The 19,027-nt window shown below is 38.1% G+C and overlaps 1 protein-coding gene across 1 annotated transcript; it reads left to right on the top strand.

Moving 5' to 3' along the window:
* Nucleotides 1–12,631: 12,631 nt before the first annotated feature.
* Nucleotides 12,632–13,567, top strand: LOC102007886 (putative olfactory receptor 52P1). Its single transcript, XM_005380499.1, has one exon. The coding sequence runs from the start codon at nucleotides 12,632–12,634 to the stop codon at nucleotides 13,565–13,567; it is 936 nt and encodes a 311-aa protein (XP_005380556.1).
* Nucleotides 13,568–19,027: the final 5,460 nt, after the last annotated feature.

Below are 19,027 nucleotides of genomic sequence, written 5' to 3'. Positions count from 1 at the left end.
ACTAGGATTAGAGGTCCCATTCAACCCAGCTATTTTCCTTCTGGGTATTTTTCCAGAAGAACTGAAAGCATCATACCACAGTCATATATGTGCACCCATATTTATAGCAGCACAATTTATAATACCTAAATCTTGGAAACAACTCAAACGTCCATCACCCAAGGAATGGATAAAACAAGATGTGCTATTTTTACACAGTGGAGTACTACTCAGCTATAAAGAAGGACAAACTCGAGGCTTTTGGTAAATGGATGCAACTTGAGACCATACTCATAAGTGAAATAAATCAGAATCACATGTGTGAACATCATCTTGTCTCCCTAGTGTAAGAACCTGAAAAAGTAAATAAATCTGAAAGGTACAATAGATATTGTGAAAGGGAAAAAAAATGCTCAAATTGGGAGGAACAACTAGGATGAAGGAAAGGAAAAAAGAAAAAAAGAAGGAAGGGGAAAATATATGTGTGTATATGTATGTACACACACTCACAAGATAGCTAAGATAATTGTACTACTAATTTCTACTGATTTATTGAAAGGAACAGTTAATGTTTAATTGTTTGATCAGTCTTACATGCCTATATCTGGTAATCCGATCAACTACTTTGAAGATAACAATATGTAATACAACAACCGCTGTTAATTTCCTATCATCTTGTTTAAAAACTCTGTATCATTTTTATTGTTCTGTATTGCTTTTTGCTTTTGTCTTTATTATTTTGTTTTTGTTCTTTTCTCTTTAAAATGAAAAAAGAAAAATTAAGATATGATTCCAGGACATGAAATAATAGCAGTCAAAGTAAATATGTTAGCAGAAAATTATTCAAGCATATGTACCTAGCAAGCTATTTTCAGCCTAAAATAAAAATAACTCTAAATCAATTTTTTAAAAAAGATTAATGGTCCACTAGGGAAATAGGCAAAAATATATGGAAATAAAGTTCACTCCATTAGTTACTAAATTTAGCAGAAAAACTCAAATGTATTCAACAGTGTAATAATTTCACATACATCAGAATAATGGATATGAACCTCACTGAGCCCCTGCAAGAATGTGGGGAAACAGGGCTTCCCACGCTGTGCACGAGGGTGTAAAATCACTTATATTGTGGAAATTTACCAATATGTAATGAGCATGGGTGCATATTAACCTTGAGCAAACCAATTCCATTTCCTTATTATATGATATTGAAGGATATTCCAACAGTGTAATATCTTGAAATATCAAAGAAAAATTATTTCATGCTGGTGTAGAAAGAAAGATCTTGTAATTGGACAATCAGCTTCTCTAACTCCACTCTACCCTCACCCACAGCTATCATGGGAACTGAGGAAGTTCAGAGCTTGGCACACCTGTGACTCATTTATTGTCACAAAACATGCATCACGGTGGATAAATTAAGTGTATGTAAAAAGTGTCCTTTACAACTTTATTTTTGAGAATCACAATTAAAGGTGAAACTGAAAAGAGATTGTAGTATATGAAGAAGATTATATGGTTAAATACAGAGTTATGTTATACTCAAAATTCTGTATGAAAAAGGTTTCAAAGTACACCTTCTACATTTAAACATACACACAAAGCAAGACAATATATTTTAATAGTTCAGTCCACAATTTTAAAGCAAAAAAGTACATCAGAAGGATATATATGCTAAATTTACCTGGCTTGATTCTCAGGTGACAAAGAGAATTTTCCCTCTTGACATTTACTGAGCAGAAGGCAGAGATGCTACAGTTCTGCACAGTGAGAATTTACCCTAAATCCATTGGGGATATTCAAGTGTCTGGAAAATATTTTGGTCACCATCTAGGTCAAAACTTTAAAAATACAAGTAGTTTGGCTTTGATGTCTTTTGTCATGATATTGTTGCAAACAAAGCATCACAGAACGCAGTGATTTTTGTCAAACACAGAGTAAAATTCCTCTACCTCTAACCACCACTCCCAAAAAACAACCAAGAAAGACCCTAATTTCTGGGACCTATGAATATGTTAGGTTACGTAGTAAGATGTATTGAGGTTTCAGGTGACAAAAAGGTTAAGGATTTTAAGAGGACAAGATTATTCTGGATGGTCCAGATAGATCCACCATAATCAGACATGTTCTTGGAGTGAGAGAGAGGCAGAAAAGAGACAACCAGAGAAATGACGGGCTGAGGAAGACCTGACCAGGTTTATGTGGCTTTGAAGACACACTGAAGCCTAAACTCCAGAAATGAAGATGGCACCCAGGATCTGGAAAAGTCAAGGAAGCAGTTTTCCCTCTAGATCCTCCAGAGGACACACAGCCTCGCCAACACCCTGACTGTACTCCAGATTTAACTGTTCTGGTCTTCTGACTCTCACACTTGCAAGAGGATCAGTGTGTGTTATTTTAGGAAAGTTCTGATACTTTTTAATAGCAGCAATAGGAAACTAACATAGATAATAATTGCAAACTTTTTGTGTCAGTCCTGATTTAGTTTGGCTGGCCCTAGGCTGGGATTAGCTGCGGTAGTTCCCCATGGTACACGAGGTGGGGGGATCTGGTTGTCTGAGTTCTCTCCAGCACTTGGAGTGAATTCCTGTTCACACCAAGTCTTTTAACTCTGGAGCCAAAACTGAAGGGCAACAGCAGCCTTGTGGACATGACGCCAAACACAGCCACGTACATGTATTCAAAGCCTATGCTGCATCACCTCTGAAAATATATCACTGTTCAAAGCAAGATGTGGTCCGGTGTCACCTTGGTGAGATAGGAAAGCACATTCCACACAGAGCGACAGAGGAAGTAACATTCCTGGATGGTCGTGCATACTGTCATGTACAGATCTCACAGTGATGGAATTTTCCATAAAACTGTCAGTAAGCTGAAAATTCTTACTGCCTTGATTTGTTCAGGACTTTATCAAAATATGTTACGTCACTGATGGCCATGGAACATATCCTATGTAAGGCCCCCATATTATTAACTTCTGTTTGTATTTGCAGTTGTCCTACTTTCAGAGGTTAATTTTTGACTTCTTTATTAAATTTCTGTTCTTTTCATGATTGAGGATTACTTATTGAATGCCATATTATTTGTCTTTATTACACATATGTATTAAACAAATAGGTGTGTTTATGCACCCATTATATTGATTATATATACAACTGTTACATACATCACAAATTATTTTTATTGCTTATCTATTTTTTTTGGTATCGGGAATTGAATTCAGGACCTTGCACTTTCCAGGCAGGCGCTTGTGTCATTGAGCTATCTCCCTGGCTTTATTGCTCATCCATATGGCAGTAGGGATGTTACTTATATTTTATAGCTATTCAGTATATTATGCATGAAATTTCACAATTAAGAAAAGCTTAAGGTAATATTGTGTTTAAGAAGGATAGAACCACTGTCCAATAGTAGAATACACATTAACACAAGACACAAAATTTTCTAAATACCAGATAGGTTATCACAAAGAATTACAACCATTCTGCACCATCGCAAAATATAGAACTATATGCCTAACAAAAGAGGGAGAAAGTGGAATTGTGAAATCCAGATTATTAAAGAAATCTTTCTTTACAAGATAAAAATGTCACTGGAACACCGTTCTTATTTGACAAGAGTGAGAAGAGTTGCAACTGCACAAGCATGAAAAGACGTACTATTCTGTGAAACCTGGGAATGATCAAAGTGATCCCCTTTCCTCGGGGACTTGCTTTTCAAGTCATGTTGCCCTTGGGATAAACAGCCCAATGGGATTCCCTAATGAACTACTTTTACCTCCTTCTACCCTTGACCTCAGGGGAGTCACGGATACACCAAATTCTTGAAAGACAAAGTCCTAGAGTTCAAAGCTTCCTTTAAATACTATGAGTGCTGAACCAACTGTAATAAGAGCACATATATGTGTTGTTTTGCAAGAAAGAAACATAGGAAGAGCCAGGGTGGGCAGTAAGCTTCTCTCAATGCACTTTTCTTCCCATCCCAGGCGAAAATAAGAAACAGTGTTCCATGAAGCATGAAAGAAACAGAATTACAGAGTGACTTACGAATGGAAAAGCTCTAATGACCAGAAAAAGAAGAGTTTGGTAAGACTAAAGTGGGACATTTCCAGGTAAGTTACAATTTAAATAATTAAAACATTTTCCCCCACATCCCCATCTTTCTGTCAGATTGTTTTCCATAAGTGCCTTTTCTCCGTGGCCCTCACTGATTCTATTTCACTTGCATTTGTTCCCGAGCTACCCAGCGTATCTACCCACTGACAGCTGGAATCACTGTCTTGGTTCTGAAAGCTGAACAAGTGTACAGGACACTGTAAAAGGTGAGGGAATGAACCATGCAAGAATCCAGAAATTTAGGATCGCATGAAGCTAGCCCAGGCAACTTAGCAATTCAACTAGACCCTGTCTTGAAATTTTTTAAAAAAAAATGTTTAATAAAGGGTGGAAATGTAACTCTGCAAAAATCCTGGGTTCAATCTCCAGTACTGAAAAAAAAAAAAAAAAAAGAAAGAAAGCAAAAATATTTTCACATATGACAAAGTGGAGTAAGTTTAAAATCCATCCACATAGTGAGTACTTACTAAACACCAGTTAATGAGAAGAAGGAAATGTTGTTTAAGTGTCAAGGAGAAGCACAGATATAGGCAAAGCCATGATGGGACCAAGAGAATAAAAGCAAAGATATGGGTGAGCTGAACATGAGTTTGTCAAAAAAAAAGAGAGAGAGAGAGGAATATGGTAAGTGTTCTAGACAAAAGAGGCTGTCAGTAGTCCACTTCTGTCCTTGTTCCCAGCACTCCATATACTTAACAAAAAGGTCACACTGAATTTCTCATTGTTCCCTAAATGTAGCTACATTTACTGACAGTGTGTCTTTTTACCTTTTCCCCTCTATGCAGAATGCTTTCCTCTTGAATGAATCTTTCTCTTTTCCACTTGAGTAAATCTTGTCATTGTTTCAGGTAAAGGCAAATTTTACTTCTCTAAAATTTTCCCTGCCCTGGTACAAAAAAAGGGTTCCTTCCTGCTCTATGAATTCTTTTATGTCTCAGTTATAACATTTATTAAACTGTATTGCCACTATTTGTTCTTAAGTTAATTAGCCTACTGAACAAAGAGCAATGAAGAGGGGTGAGGAGCAAAGGGACAAAAAGAAGTAGAAGAAGAGAAAGGAGGACCTAGTTTCATCACCCTTACAATTGCAGTTTCTAATTTAGCTCTTAGGTTAGTTATTCTCAACATGGCCACACAGGGAAATAACCCCACAAGCTCTAAAGAACATAAGTTTCTAGCGTCCAGTCTGCACATTGTGACTGAGCTGGTGGAGCCTGGGTATCAAGATCATTAAACTCCTCAATATCCCTGATATGTAGCCAAGAATATGAATCCTTTTTATAATCCATAATCAAGATATTTAGAAACAAAGTTTGTTTTAAAACATGCTATGTAGATCCAGGAGTGGTGACACACACCTGTATTCACAGCTACCTGGGAAGCTGGGACAGGAGGATTCCTTGAACCTAGGAGTTCCAGAGCAGCCTGTGAAAGATAGCAAGAGTCTGATATTTTTTAAAGGATGTGTAGTTTAATATGACTAAAATGGAAATTTCAGAGCCCTGAATTTTTCCCATGCTTAACATTAAAAATAGGGAGTGAGTGATACGGAGGACAGTGGGGCATAGAACTGCCCGGGGGCAGCAAAGTCCATCATGCAAAGAGAAGAGTGACATGCTCAGGAATGCAGCGTCAGTGGGATCTTGAGAAAAGGATCAAGAATGGTCGAGAGCGGGATGATAAAGCAGAAGCAGTGAACTGCAGCCAAGTGCTACCTTAGCCACTGTGACTAGCACCAGTGTCCATGATGAAAGGGTACATCACAGGGCCCTGACCATCATGCTACAGCACTCTGATTTTATTGTTTATATATAGAAGGAAGCCATGGAGGGTTATTTCTAATTTCAAAGATTTCCTTATAGTTTCAAAAGTTTGAAAGACAATGTGGTTATTCCATAGACAATAGGGATTGTGTAGGCAAGAGAGAAGCACAGACAAATGAAGAGCTCCATCAGTGGCAGCTAAAGATATCCCAGCTGCAATCGTGATGGTGAAAGTGAGCACAGCGGGAAGCGTCACCGGAGGAGGGAATGTCAGTTAGACAGGAGCGGGGATGTAATTGCTGGAACAGCTTTTGTTTGAGAGGCAGTAAATATGACTCCGTTCAGAAGCAGATGAATAAGCCTTCCATGAGAATGCGGTGAATGGACACCAATTCAGTGGATGCTGTTTTCGGTACTGGGAAAATGAGCAGATTCTGTTTGGACTTGTTCTGTTTTCTTATGAAAGAGAAAGACCATCTTCTGATTTGGAGGCAGAAGTGTTGGAAGATCAAAAAGAGACAGCACAATATCTCATAGAGTAGCAGTGTGGATAGAAATATGTCACGATTCCTGAGTGTTCTAAGAACTCACCTGAGAACTGCGGTTAAATTCAAAATCAGAGGTCATGGTTTCGCCTTTCTTAGAAGTTATGGCTAGTTGTTCAGGTGGAGGTGCAGAACAGACAGAAACGAGTTCAACTACAATTGCACCTTTGCTATATCAGGACCTGTGAGGAAGAGAGCAAAGAAGTGCAGGCTAAACACAAGCAAGTGATTTTAGCAATGGAAACATTTTATAATCTGTGAAGAGGTAAAAGGGTGATAGGCAAAAAAAATAAATAAAAATTTTAAAAAAATGTGTTGACACTGTTGGAATACAAAAAGCTTGTGATGTCAAAGAATTGTTGAGCTAAAAGATGCTGAGAAAAATAAACTTGGAAAACTTGACCTACATGGAAGGGACTGGAGTCTTGAAAACAAAATTCTGAAGGTAATGCTATTATCCTAGTGTATTATTAACAATATTGTGAAGGGCTGAGGAGGGGTCAAGAAAAAGACCATGGGAAATGAGGAGGTCAAGAAGTAAAATGAAAGATCCTGTCTGATTATTGATATGAATTAATGGTGGTAAAAATTATGAAAGGAGTGACAAAGAGAGGGACACGAAAAAAGATAACTACATACAACCAAGGTAGTAAATCTATGGCTAGATAAAGAAAAGTGACTAAATCTATGGCTAGATAAAGAAAAGAGAACACGATTGGTAATGTAGGATAAGCTGACAGCTTATGTTTCAAAGGGGCCTGAGTTTTCACAGTGGGAGGAAAAACACAGATCTAAAAGCAGAAGGAAGTAAAATGCCCAGATACATTCTACTTTCACAGTCTGTAGTCCCTGAGGAAGGAAATTCATAAAAGCAAATTTCATTGGGTTGTACAGAATGCAATATGTTCAGGGCATAACCTAGTTTCTGTTAAAGGAAAAAGGTAAAGTGAAAAGAAGAATAATTTTTTGACAACAAACTATGATTTCTGAAGAAGCTGATGGACTCCTCTGACTCCTGAAGTGGATGATGTTTAGTTGGATGAGGTACCAGTCTTGCTAAGAGCAAAATGCAGGACTCCCTAAACACAAAAGAGGCTGGCATCAAGAATGGAGAGTAGGGGCAGTCTTGCTGGAGATAAAATATTTCACAATTCTTTTTTAACAACAATTTAAGGTTGGCAATTTTTTCTCAAAAATTGAAGTATTTTATCTTATGTTTTTCTCTGTGACAAGTGGGAAACGTTGCTGGTTGTATTTGTAAATTAAATACAGAATAAGAGCTATTCTTCTTTTGGAAAATAGTGACTCCAAATTAATCGTAAACAAAAAATATTGATATTTGAAAAGGCAAAAGATTTAATCTGAAGAGGAACCAGAGTATAAAATATTGATATTTGAGAGTCTGATTAAGATTGAATAATTACAATCAGATGATCAGACCCATTAAAATTATGTAACATTTTGTAAATATTAAAATAATCAGCATGCTGAGTTAGGAACAAGTAATGTGAAGAGCAAGAGGACAGGGATCTTGATGCCATAAAAAAACCCTAGAAATCTAACGTGGAAAGAGAGTTATAAGACTGGGAGGATATGAGTAGGTATTAGAACAGTGACGGACACTGAAATTGTGAAGTCAGCTCATCTGCAAATGTACGTAAATATTCAATTCACTCACAAGTGAGGCGTAGATGGGGACACAGCAGGAGAACAGGATGTATAATTCTCCATCTCTTCACTGGTACCCCCCATCATTCCATGATGGTATCATTCCCATTTTGTGTTTATGCCCAGTTAGCCCCAGAATCAATAAAGACACTATCCATCAATTTTTCAATGAGTTGAGTCATGAGTTATTTTCATAGTTGAACGCTTAGCCTACACCTAGTCCAGATTCCCTAGAAATAGGATCAGTTTTAAAGCTGTGAAAGAATCTGGCAGCTTAAATTCCATGTAAAATGTTATCGTAACCATAAGAGGAGCATTTATTTTATAAGTGTCAAATTTTAGTGGGTTAAAAGAGTAATGGAAAAGGAGTGCTGCTTGCCAAGAATTTTAATTGTAATAGAGTCCATGTTGATGAAAGAAGCAAGGACATTGTTAACTGGGGACTGTATAAAAATGGATGATAACTGCAATGACTAATGATAAGAAAACTCAGATTCTCTGATGAGAATTGGGTGAGATATTATTTTGATTTTTTTTATTTCATATAGAAAAAAATATCAATAAAATAGAGTTTCAAAAAAGGCTAGTAGGAGAGTAACAATAATTAATACATTGGGTATGGTTATCATCATAATATTCAGTATTCAGAGTACAGGATAGAGGCATGAAATATTATCCAAACAATATTAGCACAAAACTTTCTTTGCAATGAACTAAGAAACTAGGTGTATAACTATCTTAACTATCTTGTGTATATATATATATATATATCTTTTCCTTTTTCCCTTCTTTCCTTTCCCCTTTACTCAATCACAGTTTCTCTTTTCTTTTGAACAGTTTCTTCCCTATTCTCATTAACTATTGTACATTCTGGATCTTATTTACTCTTTCAGTTTCTCACACTGGTGAGACAATATGGTGTTCACACACGTGAGACTGATTTATTTCACTTATGAGTCTGGTCTTGAGTTTCATCCATTTATCTATAAAAGTCTCCGGTTTATTTTTCTTTATGGCTGAGTAGTACTCCATTATATTTTTAAAAACTACTTTTTTTTAATTTATTCTTTTGTTGATGGGCCTTTAGGTTGTTTTCAAGTTGTAGTTATTACAAATTGTGCTGCTGTAAAGATTGGTGCACATATACAGCTGTGGTATGATGTTTTTAAATCCTTCTGGGAAAATACCCAGAAGGAGGATAGCTGGGTCAAATGGAACCTCTAATCCTAGTTTTATAAGGAATCTTCACACTGATTTCCACAGTGGTTGCACCAGTCTACACTCCCTCAAGCAGTGGAGAAGGGCTGTTTTTGCTACATTGCCACACCAGCATTTGCTATTGGTTGATTTTTTTTTATGATAGCCATTTTTTTTCGGGATGAGATGGAATCTCAGTGTTGCTTTAATTTACATCTCTCAAATTACCAGTGATGTTGAACATTTTTTCATGTATTTATTTACCATTTGTATTTCTTTATCTGAGAAGGATGTACTCATCTCAGATGCCCATTTCTGGATTGGGTTTTGAAATTTAGGGACTCTTATTTTTTTCAATTCTTTATATATGTCCTAGATACTAGTTCTTTTCTGAGAGACAACTGGTTAAATTTCTTTCCCATTCTGCAGGTTGTTTTTTCACTCTGTTCATGATTTCTTTTGTTGTGCAAAAGCTTCCTAATAAGGTGAGATTTCTTTTGTTGATTCTTGGTAGTAGTAGTAGTATCTCCTAAAATTGTTATACAGATGTAATGCAATCCCAATAGAAATACCATTAGCATACCTCATAGAACTAGAGAAAACATTCTTAAAATTCATTTGGAATCCGAAAAGACCTAGAATAGCAAAAAAAAAAATTCTAGGCAACAAAGGCAAGTCAGGGGGCATCACAATCCCTGACTTGAAATCACACCATAAAACTACTGTGATTATATCAACATGATAGTGGCAAAAAAAAAAAAAAAAACAGACCTGAGGGTCAGTGGAACAGAATAGAAGATGCAGATGCAACTCCAAATGCACTAAGCCGCCTCATCTTTGACAAAGGAGCCAAACATGTTCACCGTAAGACAGTCTCTTTAATAAATGGTGCTGGAAAAACTGGCTTTCCACATGCCAAAGACTAAACTAGACTCGTGCCACCATGCCTTAAGCTAAAGTTAAAATGGATCAAAGATCTAAATATTAAAACAGAAACATTAAATTTACTGGAAGAGAAAATAGGTAAAAATCTTGAAGGCATAGGTGTAGGCAGAGACTTCATGAGGTATCATTGTTTTAAAGACAAGGAATACGCAAAAAACATTTAGTATAAGGAAATTTTATTCACATTTCTACTATGCTGAAGCAAGATATGAGGATCCCAATGTAGGGTCCAGGTGAAGTATAGAAATTCTTTTTGTAGCACTTCAGAAAACCTGCAACAGATATTTCTGGAATCTCTAGGTTCTAAAGGAGTAAGCAGTATTCCAGGATTTTCCATACATTTTATGGTGGAAATTATATTCTGTGACAGTATTAATGAGTATAGTGGTTTACAAAGTCATGAAAAATCACATGTGCTATCTACAATGGCATTCTAATATGACAAGCAGCTCCAAGCCACATAACTAGATAAGTTGTTTTCATCCTTACCACTTCCCCCTACATTGTGTCTGGTCTACATATTGTCCCCAGCAATCCCTGTCTAAGATGTTACTTGCTTGTGTCAGAACTAACTGTTCTAAATGTCTGCTTAAGCATGAATGCATGCTTCCTTCTAAATGCAGCCTGTGTCATTTTTATAAGGAGGCTTATTCCCTCTAGCATATGGTTTGAAATGTTGGTGACAGTGCTATTCATTTATTCAGGTAAGGCTCTGGTTCTGTGTTGTTGGTCCTTTATCTCTATATTACACATTCTATAAAGATTAGCTTTGTATTAGAAGACCAGGTGTAATGTAGATTTCCTTCATTATATGGATATATTGTTAACTACTTCTGGCAAGAACAATTAATCATCCTCATGACTGAAATAGCCCAGAGGATTTCCAAATATATTTTTATATTATAGTATTTTGTTTTGTAATGTATAGAACCATGAGCAGAAGGTATAAACTTAGATTGAATGACCATGACCTAAAATATATGGACAAAATGAACAATGTATGGAAAACTGAAGACAGTAAATACCATGAAGGTAGATATTAGTGGAAAAGGTTCTTGATTTAATGACTGCTCAGTGTACCCATAAACCCTCAAAAGGAGAGAGAAGTTCTGCTTATTTAATTCTAGAGATTAAAGAATAAGTGAATATCTTATGTAGCCCTGAGGATCTACCTGAAATAAACAACTCATGATTAAAAATAACAAAGCCAGGAGTGGTGGAGCATGCCTGTAATCCCAGCACTTGGGAGGCTGAGGCAAGAGGATCATTGTAAGCTCGAGGCCAGCCTGGGCTACAAAATGAGCTCAAGGCCAGCCTGAACTGTATAGAGAGACCCTGCCTCAAAAAGACAAAAATAAATAAATAAACCAACAAAGTCAAGGGAAAATTATATATATACATATATAGATAGATACATACACACACACACACACACACACAAGATAGCTAAGATAATCATACTACTAATTTCTATTAGTTTATTGAAAGGAACAGTTAATGTTTAACTGTTTGATCAATCTTATATGCCTATATTTGATTATCCAAGTAAGCACTTTGAAGATAACAATATTAATATAACAACCATTGTTAATTTCCTACCACCTTGTTTGAAATTCTGTACTGTTTTTATTGTTTTTGTGTTGTTTTGTTTGTGTCTTTGTGTTTGTTAATTTGTTTTTGTTCTTTTGTCCCTAAAATAAAAATATAACAAAGTCTACACATAAAGGTCAAATTGTAGTGGAAAAGATACAAAAATCAGATTTAAGAGTCTCCAGGTGTTGTCCAGCATATATACATAGTTTAGGAGACCGAGGGAGAGAGCCACCAAACAGTGTCCTTCTGTGCTTATTCAATTTTTGCCTTGACAAACAGAAATCCCAGGGAGAGAAAAGGAATCATCCCCAGGGAGTGGATCTCTGTGGGAAGCACAGGGCATAATAGGAAAGAACATAAAGGAGATTTCCCCCAATAGCTTAACCGTCCTGGAGCAAGGGGTAAGGAAGCATATTTCCACTCTTTGTACTGATCAGAGGCTTCCCAGTGAAAATATCATGGATCTTCTATCAGGTTCTTTTATTGTTTCTTCAAGGATAGAGAATATCTTCTCCTACTCTTACTCAGAATTTAGAAAAAAATTGAATTATCATATTGTGGATCTGGGAGAGGTGAGAATAAAGATCCACTGTAACATCCCTTATTAAGAGAAGAAGACAGAAGACTTGATTGTGAAAACAACAAAGGTGTTTAGAGAGAGATCTTAAATCAGCCTGCAGATATCATGATTCCAAAGAGGAATTCTGCCATTTTTTGTGGGCCCCCACTCAGCAAGTCATTAGGAGCCAAATCAGTAAAAATCACCACCACCCATGTCTCGTTGGCAGGTGTCGAAACTCCCTGACAGCCACCAATAGTCACTGCCATGCTAATCTTCAACCATTCCAGCTTCGTGCCCTTCACTCTGATGGGCATACCTGGTTTAGAGCCCCAGCACCTATGGCTGTCAATTCCTTTCTCCGCCATGTTTTTGGTTATCCTCATTGGCAATGGTACTGTCCTCTTCCTGGTGGTCACGGAGCCTACACTTCACACACCAATGTACCTGCTCCTGGCTCTGCTGATGGTGGCTGACCTCATATCCACTCTAGCTCTGATGCCCAAGCTCCTGTGTCTCTTCTGGTTCAATGATGGAGACATAGCTGCCAAAGCCTGTTTCACTCAGATGTTTTTCATCCATGGAGCGTCTGTGATTCGATCAGCTCTCCTTGTCGCAATGGCCTTTGACCGCTTTGTGGCTGTGTGTGAGCCATTACGCTACAACGCAATTCTGAGCCATTCTCTAGTTGGACGTCTGGGACTGATGGCCCTCACCAAGGGTGTGCTCCTTATCCTGCCCATGCCTGTTTTGCTTCAACAGTTGACTTTCTGCCGCGTGGTCATTCCTCACACGTACTGTGACCACATGGCTGTGGTGAAGATGGCCTGTAACCACACCAGAGCCAATCGCATATATGGCCTCTTTGTGATTTTGCTCGTGGTAGGACTTGATCTACTGCTCATTGGTTTCTCTTATGCACTCATCATTCAGGCCGTGATACGCCTTCACTCTAGAGAAGCCTCCTTCAAGGCCCTCAACACCTGCTCAGCCCATCTCTTTGTCATAGCCATCACTTATGTGCCTGCGCTCTTCTCGTCTATCACACACCGCATTGGTCACAGCGTTCCACCCCATACCCATATCCTCCTTGCCAATCTCTACCTTCTCACGCCCTCAGTGTTCAATCCGGTCATCTATGGCATAAAGATGAAGGAAATACGAGGCAAGGTGGCCAAATGCCTGTGCGGAGGAAATGTATAGGCTGTGGGTCCCAGGAACGTCCTGGGCGTAACAATGAGGACAACTGGCAATGCGCCGACCCAACAGCCCAACTTCCGGGTGAGTGGTGGAAAGAGTGGACCACAGAAAGTGATTTCCTCACTCTCTATCTCCATTCCTTCCTTCCTTCCTTTCTGGCTTTCAGAAAGTGCTGATAGATTTGCACTTTGATTGAACTATGAACTAGAAAAGAGCGCTCCTAAGATCTCTCCTTTTGAATGGCTATCATCAAGAAATCAACCAAAGACAAATGCTGGAAGGGCTGTGGGGAAAAAGGAACTCTTCCCCACTGTTGGTGGGAGTGTAGACTTGTACAACCACTGTGGAAATCAGTGTGGAGATTCCTCAAAATACTAGGATTAGAGGTCCCATTCAACCCAGCTATACCCCTCCTGGGTATTTTTCCAGAAGGTCTGAAAACATCATACCATAACAATATATGTGTATCCATGTTTATAGCAGCCCAATTTGTAATAGCTAAATCTTGTAATAGCTAAAACAACCCAAATGTCCATCAACTGAGGAATGAATAAAAGAAGAGGTGGTATTTTTATACAATGGAGTACTACTCAGCTATAAAGAAGGATAAACTCAAGGCTTTTGGTAAATGGATGCAACTTGAGACCATACTCATAAGTGAAATAAATTAGACTCACATGTGTAAACATCATATTACCTCCCTAGTATAAGAACCTGAAAAAGTAAATAAAACCTGAAAACCACAATAGATATTGCAAAAGGGAAAGAAACTGCTCAAATTGGAAAGAACAACTTGGATGAAAGAAAAGAGGGAAAACAAAGAGAAAGAAGAAAGGGAAAATTAGCTATATTTATATACACAAGATAGCTAAGATAATTTCTAGTTTCTACTGGTTTATTGAAAGGAACTGTTAATGTTTAATTTTTTTGATCAATCTTGCATGCCTATATCTGGTAATCTGGACAACTACTTTGAAGACAACAATATGCAATATAATAACTATTGTTGATTTCCTCTCACCTTGTTTTGGAATGCTGTATAATTTTCATTGTTTTTAGATGTTTTGTTAGTGCCTGTGTTTGTGTTATTTTGCTTTTGATATTTTCTCTTTAAAATTAGAGAAAAAAATATACATACATGCATATACAAGGGTAGCTGGGATAAGTGTGTTGCTGTCTGCTGGTTTGTTGAAAGGAACAGTTAATCCTTAACCTGCTTTTTTTTTTCTTTGGTCTTGACCAATTTTGCATGCTTATATCTGGTAATCAGAAAAACTGGTTTGAAGACAACAATGTGCAATAGAGCAGGCATTGCTGAATTCCTACATCTTGTTTGATGAAGCTCTGTATCGCTTCTAATGTGGTTTTTATTACTTGTCATTGTCTTTAATTATTTAATCAATCTTGCATTCTTGAATCTGGTAATCTGAGCAACTTCGTTGAAGATAACAATATGTACTATAACAACCAACGTTAATTCCTATCATCTTGTTTTGAAATCCTGTATTGTTTTATTGTTTTTGTATGGTTTGGGGTTTTTTTTGTCTTCATTATTTTTTTTGTTATTTTTTTTCCTACTCTTAAAAACAAAGAGTGTGTGTCTAACAGGGACACATTGATGGCACAGGGACCCTGATGACTTTCACCTGTGTGTTCATGTTTATCAAATACATGCAACATTGCAATGTAAATGATAAATATTATCTCATTTTATCTTGCTGGAGAATTTGTGTCTACTTCAGTTTTCTTCGTATTTACTATTTCCAAAGTCTTGGTTTTTAACTAGTATTTTCTTGTTGAAGGGAACCTGGTATACTTGCTGTCTTTGTACGCCACCATCACAAGTCATCACTCTTCAGAAAATTGACTTTCACTATGCGTTTTAAAAAATTTAACAGCAGTGTATTTTTTCCCAAATACTGACTGCACCATGGTGATGCAGATGTTTACAGAAAATGTGAGAGACACTTCCATCTTCTTCATAGTGCCCTGTTTCCTGTGTGGTCCTAGATTACTGACTTTGAAAAAAGATCTTATTTTTGAAAATCCATTGTTACAAACAGTAGAAAATTAAAAGTAAGCTTTTATTATTTTTAGAGGATAGGAATTGTGTTGAATGCATGTGCTTTCTGCAAAGATCATTGAGGTTTTTTCTTGTGGGAGATACCAAGAACATATGTATTTGTCCATTACCAAAAATGCCATGTCATTTTTAAATATATCTGCTGGGTGTAGTGACTGGCGTACGCCTGCAATCCCAGCACTCGGAAGGCTGACACAGGAGGATTGCTGCGAGTTCAAGGCCAGCCTGGACTGCTAAGTGAGCTCAAGGTCAGCCTAAATTGCACAGTGAGACCCTATCTCAGAAAGACAAATAAACAAAATAAAATAAAATAAAAGTCTGTTCCCAATGTCTTTTTGTCAGTGGCAAATAAATAATAAAGAATTACTGAAAAAGTCCTAAAACAAAACAACTTAGAGCATCCAAAACTTATCTCAAGAAAGTTTGAGAATCAGGAGTGTGGGTGTAACTTGGCCAGTGGTTCTGACCCAGATTGTTTTTTTCATTAGGTTTAAGGATAGATGTCAGCAGGGACTGACGCCATCTGAAGGCCTAAGCGAAGCTGCATGATCCACTCCTTTATAAAAACATCTGTATTAGCGCATGTTCTCAGTGCATAATATTTACATTCCTCGTGTGGGGTTGGTACATGTGCATAACATCTCCATTCCTTGTTTATCCTCTCCTCTTCCCTCTGTCTCTCTCCTGCCTAAGAAGACAAACCCTCATAGCTGTATTCTATCGGTCGTGCAGACTAACCCTCACACAAAGTGTAACAAAGGAGCTTGAGTTCCACAGAGCATGGGTTGTTTGGAGACACCCTGGCACTGGTAATCATATTGTCTAGGTTTGTGTTACTTCTACCAGGGTTCAGTATTGAAAGGCAAGCAAAGCCAGGTACGGTGGTGCATATCCGTCATCCCAGAAGTCTGGGAGCCTGAGACAGGAGAATCGTAAGATTGAAACCAGCCTGGGCAATTGAGCAACTTAAGAAGACCCTGTCTCAATGTAAAATACAGAAAGGGTTAGGGATGTAAATCAGTGCAAAAGCCCTTGATTCAGTCCCAGTACAAAAAAAAAAAAAAAAATCTCTGCTGCAGGAGATGATGTGGCCTTACTCCAAAATCTCAGCATTCTGCATTGTGATAGTCCCACTGGAAATTTCTATTAGTCCTTGTCTCGCCACTGATTCCCCTATAACTTAGGTTTCTTTGGTCAAACGGCCCAAGCGGGAAGGATAGTTGTACAAAGGCCTCAGCCTGCTTCTGCTGGGTTCTGGTTAAAACTCATATCTGCTGGGTGTAGTGAATGGCACATGCCTGTAATCCCAGCACTTGGGAAGCTGATACAGGAGGATTGCTGCAAGTTCAAGGCCAGCCTGAACTGCTACGTCACGCTGTACTTGGCTGACGTGGTATTCCTACGTGTGAGATGTTCACACAGACTTTACAGAGGAGTATTAAGCTCTGCTCTCCCTTCTTCATAGAAGTAGGGGAAGAGGAATATGTCCTGCAAAATGTAATTCATCTCCTGTTTTGGAGAGAATACCTTGGTAATTTCTTGATTCCAGGGCTCTTAAAAACATCACTGAATTAGCCAGTTCCTGACTTTTCATAGGATTAATCCCCCACACTCAGGAATGCATATGTTCAAGCTATCACCATAATATATCAGACCATCACTCATCTTCCCCAACAGCGTAATGTCAACAGCGTGGTTGATAGGTGGAATTTTAAGCTCTCTGGATCTCTGTGCAATATACCACTATGCAGGACAGGGCTCTGAAACAGCTGTGAATAAATAGTGGTCCCATGTGAATGCTGTTAGTGACTCAGTTTTCTAGTTGAAATAGATTTGATAAAGCAGTGATCATACTCCATGTGCACAGGGCTTCACATATACTGTTCTACTTGTGAAGCCATATCTGGCACATCAGCAACAATCAGAATTTCTACTTAAGTCTGAACTAGTCCATGGGCATTTTTAAGGATTCATCTAGTGTCTGCATGGAGTAGGACTGAACAGACCTGCTGTAGGAACAGCACCATGAACAAGAACTGCACTGTTAAGCGACACTCATTTCCAACACCTGATTCCTGACACAGCAAATTAATTCTTGCTCACCTAGCCTTATAGGGCTGGGGATGTAGCTCAGAGGCGTAACAACTGCCTGGCAGGCACAAGGTCCTGAATTCAGTTCCCAGTACAAAAAAAAAAATCATCTAACCTTACTTATCTAGCATTTTTGATGAAGTGCCCTCAAAATTCAGCCGCGGAGGTTGCATTGGCACCTCCCAATATATCACATCTAGTTCTTGTAATTCTGTAGATATTTATCTTTTTAATCTCTAATGAGGTCTAAAGTGTATCTTACTTGTGTAACAGTGATTGAGCTCTACTTCTCAGCCTGGCAGTTAGGAGAGATGGTACCTGGGGGTTTTTATCCCAGTGGGGAGGACACAAGGCTTTTGCAACACCTTCTAGCATGTAAATTGGACCTTTGCATATCCAGAGATCCAGTATAGATCATCAAGACAATCTCTTCCAAAGCTGTCCCAGTTTTCAAGATTCTGGGCTTTCACTATGAAGACCCTGACCTTCACTGTAATCAGACTCACTGTAATTGACTGTTCAAACATCACTGGAGCCCTGTGACTCTCAGTATTAAATCCACCATTTGCCATCCAATTTATCCACACTTCTACTATAAGTGATGAAGATTTCTTCATACACTGCTACCTCTGAGGCACTCTAGCTCTCACATTTAGTTATTAAATGCTGATTAGTGGTTCTGAGTTTATTACTAGCTCTCTACAAAGCATCAGAACAAGTTGCTGGTAACCACTAAGCACCACTGTTTGTGTAGACACTGATTCCTCAATATTTTTCAAATGTCTACATTTCTTCACCTGCTACGTTTACTTCCACTGCTAACATATTTAGCAATTAAACTACTGCACCTCATCATGTACTATCTTTCTCCTTCTGCAAATCAGTAGAGCATCCTCCGGTTGCCAGGTAATTCCTGATTCTCATCCAATCACTTGTTCCACTCTCAATCACTTGACTTCATCTGAATCCTCTGAAGAGCAGAAGCCAAGATGGGATTAAACATGCACGGATTTGTTTCAGAAAAATACTTATATGAAAGAAAATCAAGAAGCATTGTAGGTTAGGACAACCTACACACCGTAAATTTAATCCCACATTAAAGAGAGAGAAGTTTGGGTGGAGGAGCCTTAGAATGTGATACAAATACAAAGTAGGATCACCAAGGAGCCCACCAAGAGGACCTACATCCCCCAGCAACGGCATCCTTGCTACACTCTGTGATCAGCAGGGAGTACTCAAGGAAGACGTTACTTTGGAGTGAATTCAGTGGTGGGTTTCAAAATGCAGAA

This window comes from Chinchilla lanigera, unplaced genomic scaffold (assembly GCF_000276665.1).
Source record: "Chinchilla lanigera isolate Chin_1 unplaced genomic scaffold, ChiLan1.0 scaffold00013, whole genome shotgun sequence".
In the NCBI taxonomy this organism is placed as follows: domain Eukaryota; kingdom Metazoa; phylum Chordata; class Mammalia; order Rodentia; family Chinchillidae; genus Chinchilla; species Chinchilla lanigera.
The sequence above is the reverse complement of the archived record's forward strand: the minus strand, read 5'-3'. Positions and strand labels throughout refer to the sequence as shown.